Raw genomic sequence first — 19128 nt, 5'->3', positions numbered from 1 at the left:
TGAAAAAGAGCGAAAATTGTCACAAGTGAAATATTTTCACTTTTTTTAAAGTAGTGTGTTTTGACTATCTTACGAGTGAGATTTCACTCCAAGAAATTTAGAGTGTAACGTATGTGTTACACTTATATTGTTTAGTATGAAATTACAACATTGATATTATGTTACTTTTTAGTTGAGTTTACTTGAGTTTGTCTACATTAACTTTGCAAATTTATGATAAACAATATCTTTCTATGTCTTTTGTTCCGTTTTTTCATTTACTTCGCTCGGATTGTTTTGTGTCAGCTTGCATACAGCCGGGAATGAGTTCAAGATCTCATAATCGTATTCTATTTCGAAATTTATCAGCCATCCTTTTCCCGCTCGCTGATTTACGTCCCACTCACGCGGATATATCTTATTTTTCTTTCGAGCCATATGATAAGCCAAATACGGCAGTCGTCCTAACGTGCAGGTCTGACATGTGCAATGGGCTTGCGGAATTGTGGCCAAGATCTTCAATAACAGTAACTCCTCTTTAAACGAGAAAATTCTTCCGGTTCCATTGTACTCGTAATTCTTCGCCTTAGAATTTTTGAAGTGGCGTACCTCGTCGCACAGTGTCTCGAAATCAAGTTCATAATTCTTAGCAACCAATTCCTCTTCTGCTCCATCTAGAACATTGTTTACTGCTTCTTCGAACCTCTGTGTTAATCCGAGATATTCTTTCGTTTCCTTCTTAACTTTTATTTTTTTAAACGTAGGTACATTGTTCCATTCATCGTACATTTTGGCGACCGCTCTAGATCTTTTTCTACTTGCATACATGTTTACTACTTCGCTAAACCAAGCTTGTAATAAATTAATATCTTCAGGCATATCTGCTATTTCATTATAGTAACCTAAAAAATAAAGATGGTTACGAACTATATTGGCGTACCTAAGGATTGTAACAATGTAAAGCCGGGGGCATACGATGCTTGTTTCCTGCTGGATTGCTAGCTGGATCAGAATCTTGCCACCGTATTCGCTGCAGTGCTGAAAGTGTCAGTATTGGCCAATACAGTGACAAGAATCTAATCCAGCTAGCAACTCGATAAAAAAACATCGTGTTTAAAGCCGCCGGCTTTAAGATAGAAGTCGCAAGATCACTTTGGTTTTGCGATTTCCATCTGTTTGAGATGAAATCTTATATAAATATGTTGAATAATAGTTAAATGTAGAATTTCGTAGCGTGCTTTTTTGAATATTTTTACAAATACTTCTTAACTCTCCGGAGCTGATGCTAAAATCTCTAACACAGTTATTAACGCTGGATCTGTGTAAGACCTATTTAATTTATGTTAATTAAATGGCACTATTCAGTTTCAAGGAATCAAAATGATATAACTTGTATACAAAAGAATAAATACTAAATATATTTTAATAAGAAAAAAATTCGAATTTTCAAATGTAACCACGGTTGTCACCTCTCCGATTTTTAGCCAGATTTCGGCTTTTTAATTAAATCCAAGGTTAATCGCTCAAAATTTTGATGACCTTTTTCTTTACCTTTTTTTAAGTGTGCGTGTCAATTTTTCTTCGGGTTTTAGAAAAATATTTCCAAAGGAGGCAGGAGAGTCAAACCTGACAACTTCTTTTTTAAAGAATGCAATAAAAAGCAATATAAATTTCGATAATGGCAAACGATCTCCGGCAAGGCTGTTGTAATCTCCGACAGGAGAGCCAAATCTGATGACTTTTTTTGAAACACTACGAGACAATTTCAATTTCGGCAATTTCGGTACTAGTCATTAATCTCCGGTGAGATAGTAGAATCTTCGGCAGGAGAACCGTCGATCTCCGGTGGAATACTAGTCAAAACTACTGAGGCTATAACAAAGAAAATTTAATTATTTGTTAACACTTTTTACTAAGAGATTTATGAATGCGTTCAATATAGATCTATCGTCAGCTCCGAAGAATTAAACAATTAAGATACGATATAATTGACAAAATATAGATAATACTTACAAAGATCTCTATACGAAACTGAATTTTCGGATGATAATTAAAAAAAACTGAACATGCGCTTAATTAAATTTAATTTTAAACAATTGGAAACTGAAGCAAGCAGTCAGACTTAAACTGTGTTAATGTTTGGAAAATTTAAAGTTTGTGTCTTTAGGTAACACAATTTCTCCAATATATCTAAATAAACATGTTTTCTTTCTTTCTTACTTCTTACCTTAATGGCGTTGAACTCAGACCGATAATGTATACTGTTAGTAATGTGTTGGTTCTCCGGATAATCTAGATGTTGTATGAAGGTTGTCAGTGGTATAAAGCTCCGTTTTCTGCAATAAACGTTATTACATTTAATTATTCAAAGAAAGATAAAATTTTTTTTAGCAATACAGTTATCCTTTTTTACACCGCTGTCTCTTGAAATCGGAATATATATTTTGTACTATTCATTGCGTGAATTGCCAAAAAAAAAGAGAAATCAAACGTGAGAGAGATTTTTAAAGCCTATATACAAGACAAATGTTACTCTAATAAAAGTAATTATTTCTTTTTATACAAATGTAACAGGTTTTTTTTATTTTATAATTACAAAAATTTTATTTATTTCATAAATAGAATTTTTATTTAATCGAAAAAGGTGACAGACAGTCCGCGACGTCATTTTCAAAATCAATGCGCAGAAAAAAGAGAGAATAATCAGTCGTGATTCATTATTCGCGAAATAAGCATTAAATTGTTTCATTCTATGGCTTTAAAGGAAACGAGATCGACAAGGGTGAAGGATGAACTTTCGACGATTAATAAAGACGTCGAGACACGCCAAAGAATTTCTTTCTTCGGCGGAAGTCGCGGATCGATTGACGCATGAGCATTTTAGGTGGCGTCGCGACGCCGCCAGCGTCGGCGTCTCGCCTATGCATCCCCCTGTCGGTATAATTCACGACGAGCCCCACGAATTTCTTTTTTTCTCTGTGGGGTAGATCGTGTTGAGAAGGAAGGGAAAGCGTAACGAAAGGAAAAGGAAAAAAAAACGACGAGGAAGGGAGTGTGAATTAGGGCGATAAGGGGATGAAAGGGCGAAGAGCGAAACTCGAGAAGAGAGGCAAGAGAATAGCGGGATAATTAGAGAGAAAGAGAAGATGATAATAATAAAGGGGTTGGTAGTAGAATAGATAAAGGGCGAGGGATAAGGAAGGGACATGAGAGAAAGAGAGAGATACTGCATGAATAAGCAGTGATGTAAACGAGTCTCGGAAGGGCCCCTCTTACGCAAGGATGCTTGCATTTTAAATGTTGTAAATCAATAATTGCATGCAAAAATAAAAATAATCTTTGACGTAAAAAAATTCGAATATCGTATGATACTTTCAAAAATTTGTTATACTTTAACTTTATTAAGATTATTTTTTATAAAATATCTTCAGAATTTATGTTTTTTGAAAATTATTGAATGAGTAATCTTACGTATTTCAGAATTTACATATATAATTCTAGAAAAGATGTCAACTTTCTTAGTATCTCTGAAAAGTGTTCCAACTTGTACAAAAAATTAAAAAAATTTTTTTTAAACTTAAAAAAAAAATAAAAAAGTTAAAAATATTATGATAAATATATCATTTGTTTACATTTTTGTCAGTAGTATTAGAATTTAAAAGAAAATGTCTATTTAGGTATCAACTTTTCTGAAATTAGAATCACACATTTCCAGAATATTTTATCATAAAACTTTAATTAAATTTATTATGTTAAAATTTAAAAAATTCTTATGAACATAGTAAATCAAAGTAAAGTAATATGTATTAAAATTTTAATAAATTTTATAGAATTGGCAGGTTTATATAGAGATAAGCGCACAATTATGTAAAATTTATTTTACTTTTTGGTAAAAAAAAAACTGGTCTTATAGCCACTGTAAGACGTAAGATATTTTTTACATTTCATAAAGTAAATTTTGAAAGTCGTTCGTGCTTACAGTTGAGAATAATATGATTTATTTTACTGTAAGATCGACTGAATTTACTGTAATTATAATGTACTATCTTACACCCCTCCGGTATTTTTTTAGAGATAAATAAATTTTATCATAAATTCATTAAAAATAGTCCAGAATATTTTTACCAGTCTTGTGAAGAAAAAATTACTCAACCATTTTTTTTTTCGTGCAGCAAGTTTCATCGACATTGGCGCCAGACCACTTTTCCACGCGCCACCCTGTACATTACGCGTGCGTGGTATGAGCGTAACGATCCCTTGTAAGTGCGAGAGAGAAAGGAGGACACGGAAAGCGAAAGGAAGAAAGAGATGGAAAAGGGAGGAGAAAGAGGGGTGAACGTCTCGCTCGCCGAGGGGTGTCGCGGGGCAACAGATGTCCTTCCGCATGACGCACGCGGGGTGGTCGTCCCTCGCGGAGAGGTAGTCTCGCGTCTGATGGTGTCTGCGTGCGTCACGTCGCGAAACTGCGGAGTGTGTGACTGCGTCCTCGCGAAGAATCAACCAGGTCAAGGATCTCATTAGACGGAACAAGTAAGAGTGACTTACGATCATCAATCCACCTTGATGAATTCTACGCGTCCACTCTATAATCCAACCCCCCGTGTGATAAACGAATTGCTTGGTACGGTCGCGTCCCTTCTGTTGGAAATGTCAAAAATTCTCACGCCGCAAACGAGTGCGATCGAGAAGATATCGAGTGGTTATTCCCACCCCGCGTGAGATATATTTAGCTCTCGACATATAGCTCGATTTATTCGCCGGACGTGGTCGGACAATTCGCCGATACGCAAGCCGTTTCGTTTTCGAGAATAGGCCAACGTTGTGTCTCGTATATAAAGTGAAGTCGAATTGAATAACGCTCGTGTGAAAGGAATGGTTTTGCGAAAGTATCTAAAAATTTGACTTATATAGATTTAAAAATAATTTTATTATAGTTATTAAGATAATACACAGCAGAAATATCTTGAATATTTAATTATACGAATATCTTTATATATAAACATTATATCTTTAAACTGTCCTTATGATATAATTTAGATATTTCTACTGTATGGAGTTACGTAAGACGCTCAAATTGGTTGCTAGAATGTCAAAACATTTTTTATTAGCTGCGTTTAGCAGAGAAAGTAGCTTTACAATTGTTGTAAAATTTTTTAACATGATTGGTCCTGCTCTTAATTCCTCACTAAATCTAAATGTATAAACTATAAATCAATCGTGTTCAAGAATTTCACAACAATTGGAAAGCTGCTTTCTCTGCTGAACGCGGCCATTACTCATCATGCTTGAGATTCTTACGTAATTATTTTGATAGTTCAATGGAATTATTTTCAGATTAGTTAAACTTTTAGATATATTTCAGCAAAATCGTTCTTCCATATTGCAATCGCGCAGTAGATATATATATCTTGATAACGTCGTTGTTTTAAAATCTATTTTTAAGTATCCCTTCACATTCACCTCCTCGTTGATCCGTAAATAATTATTGGAAGTTCTTTCAGCCGTTCGTCTGCGAAATGTACGCGTGAAATGTCGCTGGACGTGCGCCGCGCGGCTTTCTCCCGACGAAGGGCATTCTCTGGTTAGCGCGCGATGTGCGAGGTATCGAAGAGCCAACGCAGGACGTTCCGGGACCAGGACCCACCGCGAATATGCAACAAGAGCGCGGAGAACCTGCTGCGAGACGAACTCGAATTCTCGCGCTCGACCCCGAGCTCGCCGACGACCCTCCAGCGCGCCGCCAGCCTCGAGAAGTGCTTCAGCGAGCCTGAGTTCTTCCAGAAGCAGCGCGAGCTGCTCTCAAAACACGAGCAGCGGTCGAAGGACGGCGACGGTGAGGAAAGCGTCATCCCTGGCTCTGTACGTGTGGACGACGATTCCGGGAGTACGGCCGCGAGCATCGAGGATCTCCCGAAGAAATTCCCCGCCAAAGTGCCTTCCCCTTGCGAGCAGGCGAGCGAGGTATGTGCGAACAATCGTACCAAAGAAGAGTCTCTAGGAAGACAAACCAATCTTCTCGTTACAATTTTCTCGTCAATGTTTTCATCATCATTTTTTCGAGAAGTCGACTCCGCGAGAAGATTGTAAATCAACCACACTGAGGCCCAATTTTTCATTATCTGATTAACTTGTGGTTAAGCTGATGTCTCACTCAATGGGCTTCACCCGTAACATCATCATAGATGAAGCCCGTTGGATAAAACACCAAGTTAACTCTAACCACAAGTCAACCAGAAAAAATAAAAAATTAGGCCTGAGAGAAAAGCGTTTGGTATTTGTGATTGCATGATAAAATAATTGTGGTTACAAGCTCCATTTTGCAGTTATTACTGTAATGTGTTAGTAATAATAATTATATTTAGAGTTCTATATAAAAAAAATATATAGTGTTGGTATAGAAAGTGATTATAAACAATAAAAGGAGCATAAAAGCTACACGCAGGATCTTTCTCGCGCAAGTCTTGTATTTTAAATATTTACGTTAATAATATAAAATAATAAAACGTAGACGCGTTTTGGCCAAGATCAGTATGTCATCTTCAGTATGTCAAAGCAATAAAATATAGATGTATAATTAACAAATTATAAATAAGTATCAGAATAATAAAAATGTCAAACAAAATTGACAAATAATTATATTGCATAATTATTTTACCATGCAATTATAGTCACAAATCCCTAACACTTTGCTCTCTACTGTTACCAAAGTTGAGACATTTTACAAAAAGAGTTGGTCGGCTTTGTTTCTAGAGACAGATAATTAATGAATTGCATCAACTGATTCCTATCGCTGATTGTTCTCATTTAGAGACATTTGAGCGTAAATTTTTTTTTTAAATGCGAAGATTGAAGGACATGATTTTTCATAATTGTTCCACAATACAAATCGTTAGAGACAAAATGAATTTATATCCCTTTATTAGAATTATTGGAGTAATCGGATCATATGCATTAGTATGTTATATTTAAGCACTTGCAGCCATCTTCTTTTTAGAAATATCAGGTCATTAGATTAAAAAACAATGTGGAGCATCGATTGACTCACGTTTCTTCTTGATTTAGTTATCAACGACAAGATCCTCGTAAAATAACTAGCAGTAAGCTAAATATATCGCGCGTCTATTCAAGGATACGCATCTAATGATATTTAAAGCGTTCTACATACATCTTGAGAGTCATCTTTTTTTATCGAGAATTCGAAATCGGACGTTATTTCTTTTTGTAATTTCTCCAGAATTTTTACAATCAAATATCACCTCAATGCTTTTACACAACTTATGACACATTTCCCAAGTCGATATTCAATACTTTTTATGGCTCGCTTAACCCGTTTTTCTGCGGAGAAATTAAGTTATCGATTAGCAGCGATATAACACCCAGAACGTGACTGCCGCATGTTGCACGTGTGACAACAAAAATCTCAGATAAAGCGGTCGGTTGCGAACATGAGTCACCGGTGTGTTTTCGCTTTGAAAACTGGAAAGAGTTGCGTCGAATTTTCCAGCGAAGAAACGTGTTTTTTATGGAATAAAAAATCTTGCTTAATTTAGCGTGACGGAGAGACGTGTTTCGGACCCGGTGGCTGACGTTGCCACCGACCTGGTGTCCGATCCGGTCGCAACGGTATATCTCTCAGCCGACTTCTTCTTGTTCTTCTTTATTGATACTCGATCTTCAAAACGGGTTCTATTCGACCAGCGACAATAGTCAGATTAAGTGAAAACAGAATAGTGTTAGATAAATAAAATACAAATGCATTAGTTTAACTTGGGTCAAAATGATCCTTCGATTAATTTTCATCACTTACAAATATATAGAAATTATTAAGTAAATCTTACATATATTTTTAACGTCTTTAAGAAGTATTTGTAAGATTATATATTTAAAAAATTATATATAAATATAATAATTATTTATTTAGTGATGCTAATATTTCAAAGGAAGAAAATGCATATACTGTTAAATTCATATAATGCTAAATTATATTTTTAATCATTTCTATTAGTCGCCATTACTTAATACGGCGTTAATTTAATTAAAATAATATAATTAAACGATGTAACTCAAGAAAATGTATTAAATTTGAGACTCAAATCTAATTTATTACTTACTCTCTAAACTCTTTGAAGTGGAATCTTACTCTAAAAAGTGTGAAAATTGAGTCAGTCTTGAAAAAGCGTGAGGTTTACTCTAAAAGTTTTAGAGAATGCACATACGTTAGATATAACATTGTTTACTTTAAAATTAATTACAGAAATGGATTAATTTACATTTTGACATATAAGGAAGTTAAAAATAACAAAATATTATTTTAAATCAACAAAGGATTATTTATGCTCGATCCTCTGATATTTAACAGTATAGGACACGAATGATCTAATCGTGTATGCCTACTAAGGATTAAAGATAATTCACTACTTGAACCGAAGCAAGAACACTTCCGCCCCGAGTCGTACGAAATTTATCTCTTGGTCGACGTGTACAGGTGCACTATCGACCTGCGCGAGAACATCGTCGAACCGAAGTATCGGAGGAAGCGTCATACGCCTCGCCGAAGAAACAGCAAACTCGCTCGCGCGGAATCGCCGGCCTTCGCTTTTGTCGGTAAAATCTCGTGTCATGGTTTTTTTTTCGAAACTGACGTAGCGATCGAAGCTATGGGCGCGAGATTTGCTTCCCCAGATAATTAGGAATTCCACCTTTCATTTATCAGGAATAATGTGGAGATTGTTATGCAAGAAATGTAGAAATTGTACCATTCTTCGTTTATATCATTCAGAACTCGGAGTATCATAAAGTATAAAGTGAAATCGAACGAAGTAGTTCTCCTTATTTAATTTTTAATAAACTTTATATCACAGTTCGAGAAAATAAAGCATAAAGATATATACTCCCCTAATTATAAGAGATTTATATACTTAAAAATATATATATATTTATATTATAAATATTCATTTATGATGTGTTGTGCTAATTAGCATTCGTGAAATTTTCACTAAATTTGTGTGCTGTTAAAACACTTATCTTTTATTCATATCATACAGATCTCTCGTTGGTAGTAAAACTTGCTAAAAAGTCTACGTAATAACATTTAATATTTTTAATAAACTTTAATAGAATGTCAGACGAAACATAAAGATATTTCAGGTATAAAAGGTATAAGTTGTAAAAAAAAAGAATAATTGTTAAAAAGGAGATAACGAAAAAATTCTTAACAAAAAATGGAATCTGGTATATTATTTTGATTGTGCAAACTTTATTCGTATTACTCATTTTACTTTCTTTATGATTATGAAATCTACCATTATTTGAGATAAACATGGAAATTAAAATTCGTTACTAAAATTTACATATTTAAAAATTCATATATTGTAAATATTCGTGTATGGTGTCGTGCTAATTAGCCTTCGTGAAATTAAAATTCATTATTATATATAATTTATATATTTCAAAATTTAAATATTACTATATAAATATTTATCTGTGGCATATATGTCATGCTAATTAGCGTTCGTGGAATGTTCATCAAATTTGTGAGCTGTTAGAACATACTTATTTTTCATTTATGTTATGCAGTTCTCTCGACGGTAATGCGACTTGCTGGAGTCTACGTAATAACTTGTTCCTTTATTTATGCTGATGGGGTGCACTATATATGCACGGTAATAAAGTTGCGTAAATAGATTTGAAACTAGCATTTATGCCACTTGATACGCATATGCCTGCTATCCTTGAGAGACTCAAGAAACTCTGTACCGTTTTATGGCTCCGTCACTTTCTAGACTCTCATCATTTTTATCATATAACCCGTCTATACGAGCCGATTCGCCCGGCGTTTTAGCAACTGGATACGTCCTTCATCATCAGATAGGTTTATAAAATTATGCTTGTATGAAATTAAGTGACACGTATTCACTAATATGAAGGATTTTACGACTTGGGCAATATCGTAACATACTTTACATATTGTAAACAAACTTATTTTCGATTAGAGTTAAAAGAAAACGTAAATTTCACATAGATATATAGCATAATTTATAATATATCATGATGATAAATTAAAACTATATTATTAATTAAATATATAATAGATGTAATATATCTAAGTACATATCTATCATATAAATATATAATATATATAGATTATTGAAATATATTCACAATAAATAGAGAACGTCAGAAATTCAAGAGTATATTTATGGAGATTCCCATTCAACAATATAACTGTAATATAACACGTGTATTATATTACAGTTATATAAGTAGGAAATTACAACTAACAGGTACGTTACATGTAACTTGTGTTCGCTAGATAGGATGGTTTCAAATTTCAAAAATTGACTAGTGTTTAATTATTTTTTATAAGGCCGCGAATGATGATGAACTTTTTTTATTTTTTAGGGTGTTAGTTACAACATTCTAAAATAAGAAAATCCATTGAGAGTCATTTCCAAGTTAATAATATCGACATCCTAATGTAATAAAAGGCAAACTGTGTCACGGTTTTATCCACAGACTTCTATATATATTAGACTGTTATGGTGCGGCCACAATTGAAGAAATAAGGAATTAGGAATAAGGAATAATGGTTCCAATCTATCAGAAACCGTATTCCGGTGTATCCGATATCTGATAGATTGAAATCTTTACTCCTTATTCCTAATTTCTTATTCCTTCTATTGTGGCTTGTGAGTCACAAGTTGTGACTGTACTTTAGTTCGTTTGAAAAAGTAACCTCTAATTTCGTTATACGCATTATACGCATGCGTAAAAAATCGTATCACATGTTCACGTGATGTACATTTACTCATCAGTACACAAACTGATATTCTTCAGAGGAATAGCTACAATTGACTAGTTTATAACTACTGGCTGTTAATAAACCTCATTAAGAGTGTCCGTATAAACTTAGAAATCAACGTGTAATGCCAGTCATAGGTTAAATTTACAAACTCTAATTTTTACCTAGTCACTTGACCACTGTTAAATAATACCTCGTTGGACTCTGCGTAACAGGATGACCATCTTACAATTCTATTTTAATTCGTGACGAGACAATTCAGCAAGTTACATATACGAGAATCTCATTTATAATTTTGCGTTTTCTTGAATGCCATTCCATATTTGATTATTTTATCATTCTGATAAAGGAAGACCAGAAAGGTTGATCAAAACATTTGCATTATATAATTTATAAACAATAAATTAAATTTTGCGCACCAATAATACAGTAGTGTGGGTTCTTAATGGCTTTTTAATTCCTTTCCTAATTCTATAAGAAATTGAATGGGATCTCATTTTTTATACACGTCTATATTATATATATGTATATATTCAATTATCTTACTAAATTCGAACATCTTTACCTTTTTTCTTGAATTTCCTCTTCTGAAAAAATATATAATTTTCCAAACGCTGTGATATTCACACTGTACTAAAGAGGTTACGTTTGAACACGTGTGCTACACAGTTAACTTGGCTATATTGTATTTTATATTCCTTCTTCCTTCGACCTTCGGTACAATTTTTGACGCATGCGCAGAACCACTATACAAAGGTCTTTTGTGGCTGAACTAGTGTACACTTTTGGAACTTAAAGTGAGATAGATATACGTTTGATATTTGTTTAAAGCGAGAAAGAGAGTTCGGGGCTCCGCACAATAAAAGGAACAAGGAACAGAGAACAAGAAATGAGAATTTTAACCTATCAGAAATCACTGGTCCGTTTTTTGTTCCTGCACTAGACTATTCTAGAACTCTCTTTCTCGCTTTAAACAAATATCAAACGTATATCTTTCTTACTTTAAGTTCCAAAAGTATACACTAGTTCAGCCACAGAAAACAGACCTCTTGTATTGTGGAATACACACTGTGTATTCCACATAGTTCCCTGTTCCTTTTATTGTGCGGAGCCCCTAAGAAGTTAGGCCTATTACATGCGTCCATTTTTGTCGTATGACAAATTTTTCAAGCTATCAATTGGCAAAGAACAAAGAGGTTCGAGAACCTCTTTGTCTTGCAGCCAATTAACACAATTAACACGCTTGAAAAATTCATTATACGATCGCATTCATAAAACGAACGCATATAATATTGGCCTTAGAGTGGGATTTTATTTGTGCGTTTTTGTCATACGACAAATGTGATCCTCGGATCTCTCTATCCCATAGCCAATCAAAAAGCTTGAAAAATTTGTTGTACGAAAAAACACACAAATGAAATTCCACTCTTAGCAGTTTAGTAACACTAGAAAAAAGTCTGTAATTTTATTACGATTCTAATCGAACGGATTTTGAAAAATCGCAGGAATATTTCTTTCTCTTTTATTAGGCTTCCCTCTATTAATTGTACATGAGAAATTAAAAATAAAAAAAAAATTAACAAAATGACATCCAAAAAACAAAAAGTTTTGAAAAATTTTACTGGATGCCTTTTGATTAATTTTATTTTTAATTTTTTATTAAACGCAAGCCAATTTTGAAAATTTCAATCTTCCTTAATCCCTTAAAAAATACTACAAACTTCAAAATACTAAATGTATAAAAACATACATATTTATTTACTAAAATTAACACGTGCTAAGATATTACACAAATAATACTTTCCAGTATAAAGCACGAGAAAAATTTAATACGAGATCGAAATTCCCTTATTTTTTCTCCGGCGTTAACTCCTTTCACAGTTTATTGTTAGAGAAGAGATATTACAAAAATCTTGCCACATATATATGAGCGCACGTGTTGTGTGCAGTTTTACAAATTATTTAGAAATCATGAGCGATTTTCCGCTTTTAAGTCCGTTGATGCGCCGAGAAATTTTGCCGCCGGATTTTACTTTGAAGAAACATCTCGGGTGAGAACGTAGACGGCTGCAGATGACAGATGCGTCGTTTCTAAAATTCTCAGAACCGTCGCATTAGTGATGGTAGGCGAGGTGATTGCGAGACCTGTGGGGTTCGGAGATGAATTAAGTTTCGAGCCTGGAGGGAGGACGCAATTTCTGTAACAGGTTCTTTTCCAGACGCTTACCTTTATGGGGATTTTGAATTAAGGGATAATCACACAGTTGCACACTATGCGATATGACGTTTCTTATATAAATAAAGTTGTAGTTTTAAGCGCTTGTGATTAAAAAAATTTTCATATATTTAAAAAATTTATACAAAAAAAGAAGAATTTATTTCTAAATATTATTTCCCTTTTTCTCTCTCTGAGCTCTCTTTACATTCTTCTCTTACACCTGCTATTATTTTTCGGGCATTTCTGGTATTTCCTCTTTCCTACAGGTTTCAAGAATTTTGCGTGTTTAAGATAATGGAGCAAATGTTCTTTGCTTCTCGCTAACCAAATCGTTACACTAAACGTTGTGCTGTTTCCGTAATTATTCTCGCGTGTATAACTCGAGTAATAAGAACAGATTATTTCTAAATAATATTATTTTTCTTATTTCTTTTTCCCTCGTTATATTTTCACACCCACACTAAAAAATATGTACTTAATTTTAATAAATATTTATTTAAATAGTGCCAATTAAACATTTATTTACATTAAATATACGTATTTGCTAAAAAGGAAAATTTTTTAAATCAAATTAATTCTTGTACCAAATAAATATATTTTTATATTTAGTAAATATTTAATTAATACTTCATAATATATTTCTAATATAAATGATTCATATATTAAAATTTAATATATTTTTTAGTTATCATTTTTCCGGGCACTTTTAACATTTCCTCTCTCGTAGGTTTTAAAAATTTTGTATATTCAAAATAATAGAGAAGCAAATGTCTCTTGCTTCTCGTTAAGTCACTAAGTCGTTAAGTTGCTGAACTATCAGCTATGTATGATTATTCTTGTAACCATTCTCGTGTATCGTATATCGTGTATATAATGCGAGTGATAAATTCAGTTCAGTGGGAACTAGTTTCCCGCAGAATTTATTCATCGTGGTTTGTCGTTTTGGAGCGTATGCAAATTTTTTAGGAATTTCAGGAAGTATAGCGGCGAGCAATGCAAATAAGAACTTGAGTCTGACAAAAACATTGCGATATATATATCGCAATTCTCCGTGATATCATAAGAAGATAGACGCGTGCTTGCGCGAATGAGGCGAATTGAGATTTAGCTGGAAATTTGCTCGAAATACACCGGTTATATGGTGCAACGGAGGTCGACGACCGGCAGTGAGTAGCGTTACGATATTGACGAGGAAGCCGCTATTTCGGGGGACGACGATTAATTGCCGAGGCGAGGAGAGGCGGTTCGGAAACGCCGCTGATAAATATTCAATAATCGATTCTTGACGAAATTATCATCGCACTGAGATTGCTTGCTAATAATCCGTCTGCTTGATCGAGAGTTAGCGGGCGGCGAGAAGAGTCTCTGATGAACGTTTGTTTCAAATTTATGATCAATCATTTTGCATAAATTCCTGTAATTCCTGAAATTATAGTCGACTTTCTTCGACAAGAAGAAAACCGACCTCTTTAACAAATTTTATTTTTGTTACCCTATCTGTTTTATAAAGTATAACTTAATAAATATTCTTAATTATGTGTGTATTCTCATTAAATTGTTAGATGCAAAAATTCAAAAGAAATGTAAATATTGATTATTTGCTACAATAATAAATTAAAAATTGTCATTTTGGAATTGCTTACATAAAAAGAAAGAGTTGAACATAAGAAACAAAGAAAACATAAAGGACAAAAGGAAGAACTTACTTTTATTCTTCTACAATCAGTTATTTCACTTAAATTATATTTCCAAATTAATATTACAAAATTTTAATAATTCAGAATATTCAAACTTATTTTCTAGACTATAGACAACTTTGTTTTTTGAATTGTGTCAGTATCGTGTCGATATTGTGTCATAGCGGTATAAAATTTTAATTCTAAATTGTGGTCTCCATATCTTAGACAATATCTGCCGTTATACAATCATATCGTATCATGTTTTATGCAATAACATATACGTTACGTATTAAATGTTATTGCATAAAACATGATACGAGGCGTCAAGGTGCACGTTGCATTGGCAAAGTTGCTCGATCCAGAGCGCCGACCAACCAGATGCAGGCTGCATCCTCACGTTGCACCTCCTGTCGGCGGTTTCGGTATGAAAGCAGCCTGTTGAGGTCGGCGCGTGGTCTCGCGGTCTCGCACACGGTGCAGTGCAGCGTGCGCGTAGTCTCGCCAGTTCGATGTTTACGCTCGTGCTTTAAACATTTTTCGCCGCGTGCTCCGCTTCGGAAAGCCGTCTGTGTGTTAGTCTCGCACCGCTTCTTCTCCCCCTCGCGCAAGAAGTACAACAGCGTGACTTCACCCATCCGCGAAGAGCACAGAACGAATGTTTCGCAGCGACGTAACATCAGCAAGGCTTGTAAAATTGAGATTTTGACTCGCAGTTTCGATCGACGATTCCTTATACGCTCTGCCGAAACCAGAAACGCCAATTCCGAGGTTTCCGCAATTAAACCGTCTGCGAGGAGATTTAGATGGTCGAAAATAACAGTCGATGACAGAGGTAAAGGAAAATATTTACAAAACGAGAGAGAGAGAGAGAGAGAGAGATTTTGATACCATACTACACTATAAAAAAATTACATATAAAATTTCAACAATTATAGTGGGTCATTTTGGGATCCATTATTAAAAGTATTATATATTTACACACGTAAGTACAGTTATATACAACTTACAAATAAAATTTTAATTAAAGTTTCAAATAAAATTACAAATAATATTTTTCTTTGTGATTAAACAATTTGAAAAACGAATTTATAATTAAAAATAAGTTTATAGAAATATATTTACTTAATAATTCGTCAACGAGTTAGAATTTTTCTTAAGCTACGTTATCGATATATAGTAAAAATGCAAATATTATAATATGTGTTATATATTATCGTTATCTTATAGATATATTAAAAATTGTAAAATATACTATTGTTATAACTTTTAGTCTGATATAAGTACATATTCACGTAATTAGAGCTAAAAGTATAAATTTTTCTAAAAATGCACAATATTAAATATTTCCACTATAAATTATATAATTTTTATATATATTATTTATGTAATTTTACATACTTTTTTGTAGTGTATATTTATACCGTAAATCCTGCGGTTTCAAGAGATTCACGAATTAATATCTGACAAACGTCAATGATAATAGACATTTGAGGATAAAGTGTGAAAAGACATTTCAATTAATATCTATGTATTTTTTTTGAAGTTTTATTTAACATACTTTTTAGCGCGAGTAGAAAATTATTTCTCTTTACGCAATTTGTTTTCGTATACGAAAAAATTATGATACAAATTTTAACTTTGACGTTTTCACTGCCACGCGTTGCACATGCATGACGCAGATCGTTATGCGAATCGTATGGTATCACATGTACGTGACGCATACAAGCGAAAATATCAAAGAAATTGTCGACCTCATATTTCTCAAACACATTGATAAGAAACTTACGTTAGCAAATGTTTCATTTTACAATTACCGATGATTAGAATTATAGAGATAATCTTTTTTTTTGTTTAATTTTATCACGTTTATCTTGAATTAAATATGATTATTTGAAAGTTTGACGTAAGATCAAATATATGTCTAATCGTATTTTTGAGAATTTTTATTTTTTAAGTAAAATATTACGCTGCTTTTCTGAAAATGTTTATCTTGAGCCTATTATTATTTCTTCTTGTTTATCGAACGTTCAATTGTTGCTTCTCTGATAATTTTTATCTTGCTATTGTTTTCTTGTTAGTTGAATTTTCAATTTCGACCACCCACTACAATAAATTAACTTTTTTTTTTTTTACGAAGCCACAAGGGGCAGTTCAATGCAAATATCGGCAAACTGCAACAAAGCGGCCGTATCGGCAGGATTGCAGTCGAACTGCACCGCAACTTTTTTTGAGTGCACCATCGATCATACACGAAGTGTAGCGTTTTCAGTTTATATCGACCAAAATCAAAGATAATTTGTGTGTGTATGTGTGTGTAAGAGATAAAAAGACAAAGAAAAAGACAAAGATAACAGAGGGAAAGAGAGAGTACATTTTTAATTGGAAATATATTTTACATATCTGTAAATATCAATTGTTAAGCACTTCACGATTTTACAGCAAATTTATATCAGAATTTATATCTGAATTTAAAATATCAAATTTAACGCAAATATACACACTAAAAAAAATTTTTTGTTAAAAATGAATAAATCAATAAAATTTTTATTAGAATTCCGGTCTTCATATATTTGGTTATCTGGTTGTCCCAACTAGAATTTTATAATAGATTTTATAAAAAAATTCGTACAGAAATTTTTCTTAGTGCATATATATATCGATTGAAACAAGAAAGTAAAGATTAGGGGCCTGATTCTCGAAAAGTGTCGCATACAAAAAACTAAGGAAATCTATGACATACATAACATATATTGTAATGTTTCCGTACATTTTTGTATACAATAGTTTTCAAGAATCCAGGTCCAGGTCGATGAGATCGTATCTGAGATGACTGCGCTACAAAGGAATTCGAAGACTTCAAATGTTTATCTAGGTAGTTACGTAGCGTCGAAAGATGATAGCAAATCCTCGACGATAATAAACGCAGGCGCCGCGCAGTATCGTGACCTTGGAATTTCGTCTTTCTTTCGCGCCGCCCACATCGCGACGCAGATTATGCGTGTAACGTATGACCGAGTGCAAATAAGCAAGCTCCGCGAATGGTCGGTGTGAAAGACGACGGGCGAAGCGTTCGTTGACGATTACGTAACGCAACGGGAAAACGCCTTCCTTCGCGTTCCTTCGCGACATACCACGCCCGTCGTATGTAAGTACATACGTATGTGCGTCGCGAAATAGAATCCTCCGCGACCTTTGCGTATATTCCGTCATCATCAGTTCGCAACTGTTTCTTGTAATTAATCGCACTGTTCCACCTGCAATGGAAATATTAAAAATTGCATTTTTACAAAAATTTGTACTTTTATCTCTAATTGTATAAATATACACTAATATATTAAATATATACTCATTAGATTAAAAATAACAATAATGATAGTATATTTTACAGTTTTTATTATATAATGATGAACATGAATAGAATGATTTTGCTAAAGTATTAAAAAATTTAGATATAGATCTGAAAATAATTTTGTTGGACGATCAAAATAATTACGTAGAAATTTCAAGCATACTGAGAAAATTTTATTCTCGCAACCTAATTTATATATATATATATATATATAAAATTATATAAGCGTCCTACATAATTATTTTGATGGTCCAATAAAATTATTTGCAAATCTGTATCCAGCTTTAGATTAGGTGCTTCAATAAAATCGATCTTTCCATGCAATTTCGAAGACGTCTACATTTATAACAAATAAAATATTCAAGTTTATACAGGTAATGATTGATCCTAATTAACCTCTATGAATATGATTTTAATATTACAATATTACAAATTCAATATTGTGAAAATATAATTTCATTGTTTCAATATTACAAATAATAGGTAAAACAATTATAGTCCTAAAGTAGATTGATTTTATTGTAAAAAGAAATTACGATTTTAATTGAACACACAGCTTTAGAATGATGTTGTTTGTTAGTGAAATTAAAGTCTTTTGCATCTCTTCGAGTCTTTCGTAAAAAATAGAAACCGTATTTTATACTTTTAGAATATTTTTACTGACAGCATAAACAGTTTTTCGCACCGTAGAGTTTATCGAATAATTAATGTGAGATAACGCTTATCGGTAGCCATATGGTCTTTGTCCTTACATATGTTACAAAGTTTAGACAATCATTCAGTTTTTAACGAAATCGCTAATTAACATGAAATTAATTCACGATGGAATTAATTCGATATAATCTCATTTAAATATTCATTATCAAAATTTTAGCGAATGATGAAATACATTTATAGGAATTAGTTTAACTTAATAGCAACGAATAAGAGCAATTTGAAGAATTTTGATTAAAATATATACTGTAATTTTTGTTCACGTACAAATATTTTATAAAAAGATCATTTGATTAAAATAATAAAGACAACAGACTCTGATTATGTAATTGTTCGGTCATTTTACATTATTATGTAAATATTAAAGGAGCAATGGTATAATCCCTTG

At 33.0% G+C, this 19128-nt stretch overlaps 2 protein-coding genes across 3 annotated transcripts in view; one reads left to right on the top strand and one right to left on the bottom strand.

Moving 5' to 3' along the window:
- Positions 1-19128, top strand: part of LOC108758369 (uncharacterized) — a 67261-nt gene that overhangs the window by 6483 nt on the left and 41650 nt on the right. For both annotated transcript variants that reach the window (XM_018503277.1, XM_018503276.1), the window contains exons 4-5: positions 4152-4509; positions 5481-5940. In XM_018503277.1, coding sequence (XP_018358779.1) covers positions 5572-5940 — 369 coding nt within the window. In that variant the 5' untranslated portion in view covers positions 4152-4509; positions 5481-5571. The remainder of the gene's footprint in view (positions 1-4151; positions 4510-5480; positions 5941-19128) is intronic.
- LOC108758370 (uncharacterized) lies at positions 149-858 on the bottom strand. The gene has a single exon (XM_018503278.1). The coding sequence runs from the start codon at positions 856-858 to the stop codon at positions 232-234; it is 627 nt and encodes a 208-aa protein (XP_018358780.1). The 3' UTR covers positions 149-231.

The sequence above is a fragment of the Trachymyrmex cornetzi genome, unplaced genomic scaffold (genome assembly GCF_001594075.2).
Source record: "Trachymyrmex cornetzi isolate Tcor2-1 unplaced genomic scaffold, Tcor1.1 scaffold156, whole genome shotgun sequence".
Lineage (NCBI taxonomy): Eukaryota > Metazoa > Arthropoda > Insecta > Hymenoptera > Formicidae > Trachymyrmex > Trachymyrmex cornetzi.
Note: the sequence above shows the minus strand (reverse complement) of the source record. Positions and strands in the feature narration are given on the sequence as shown.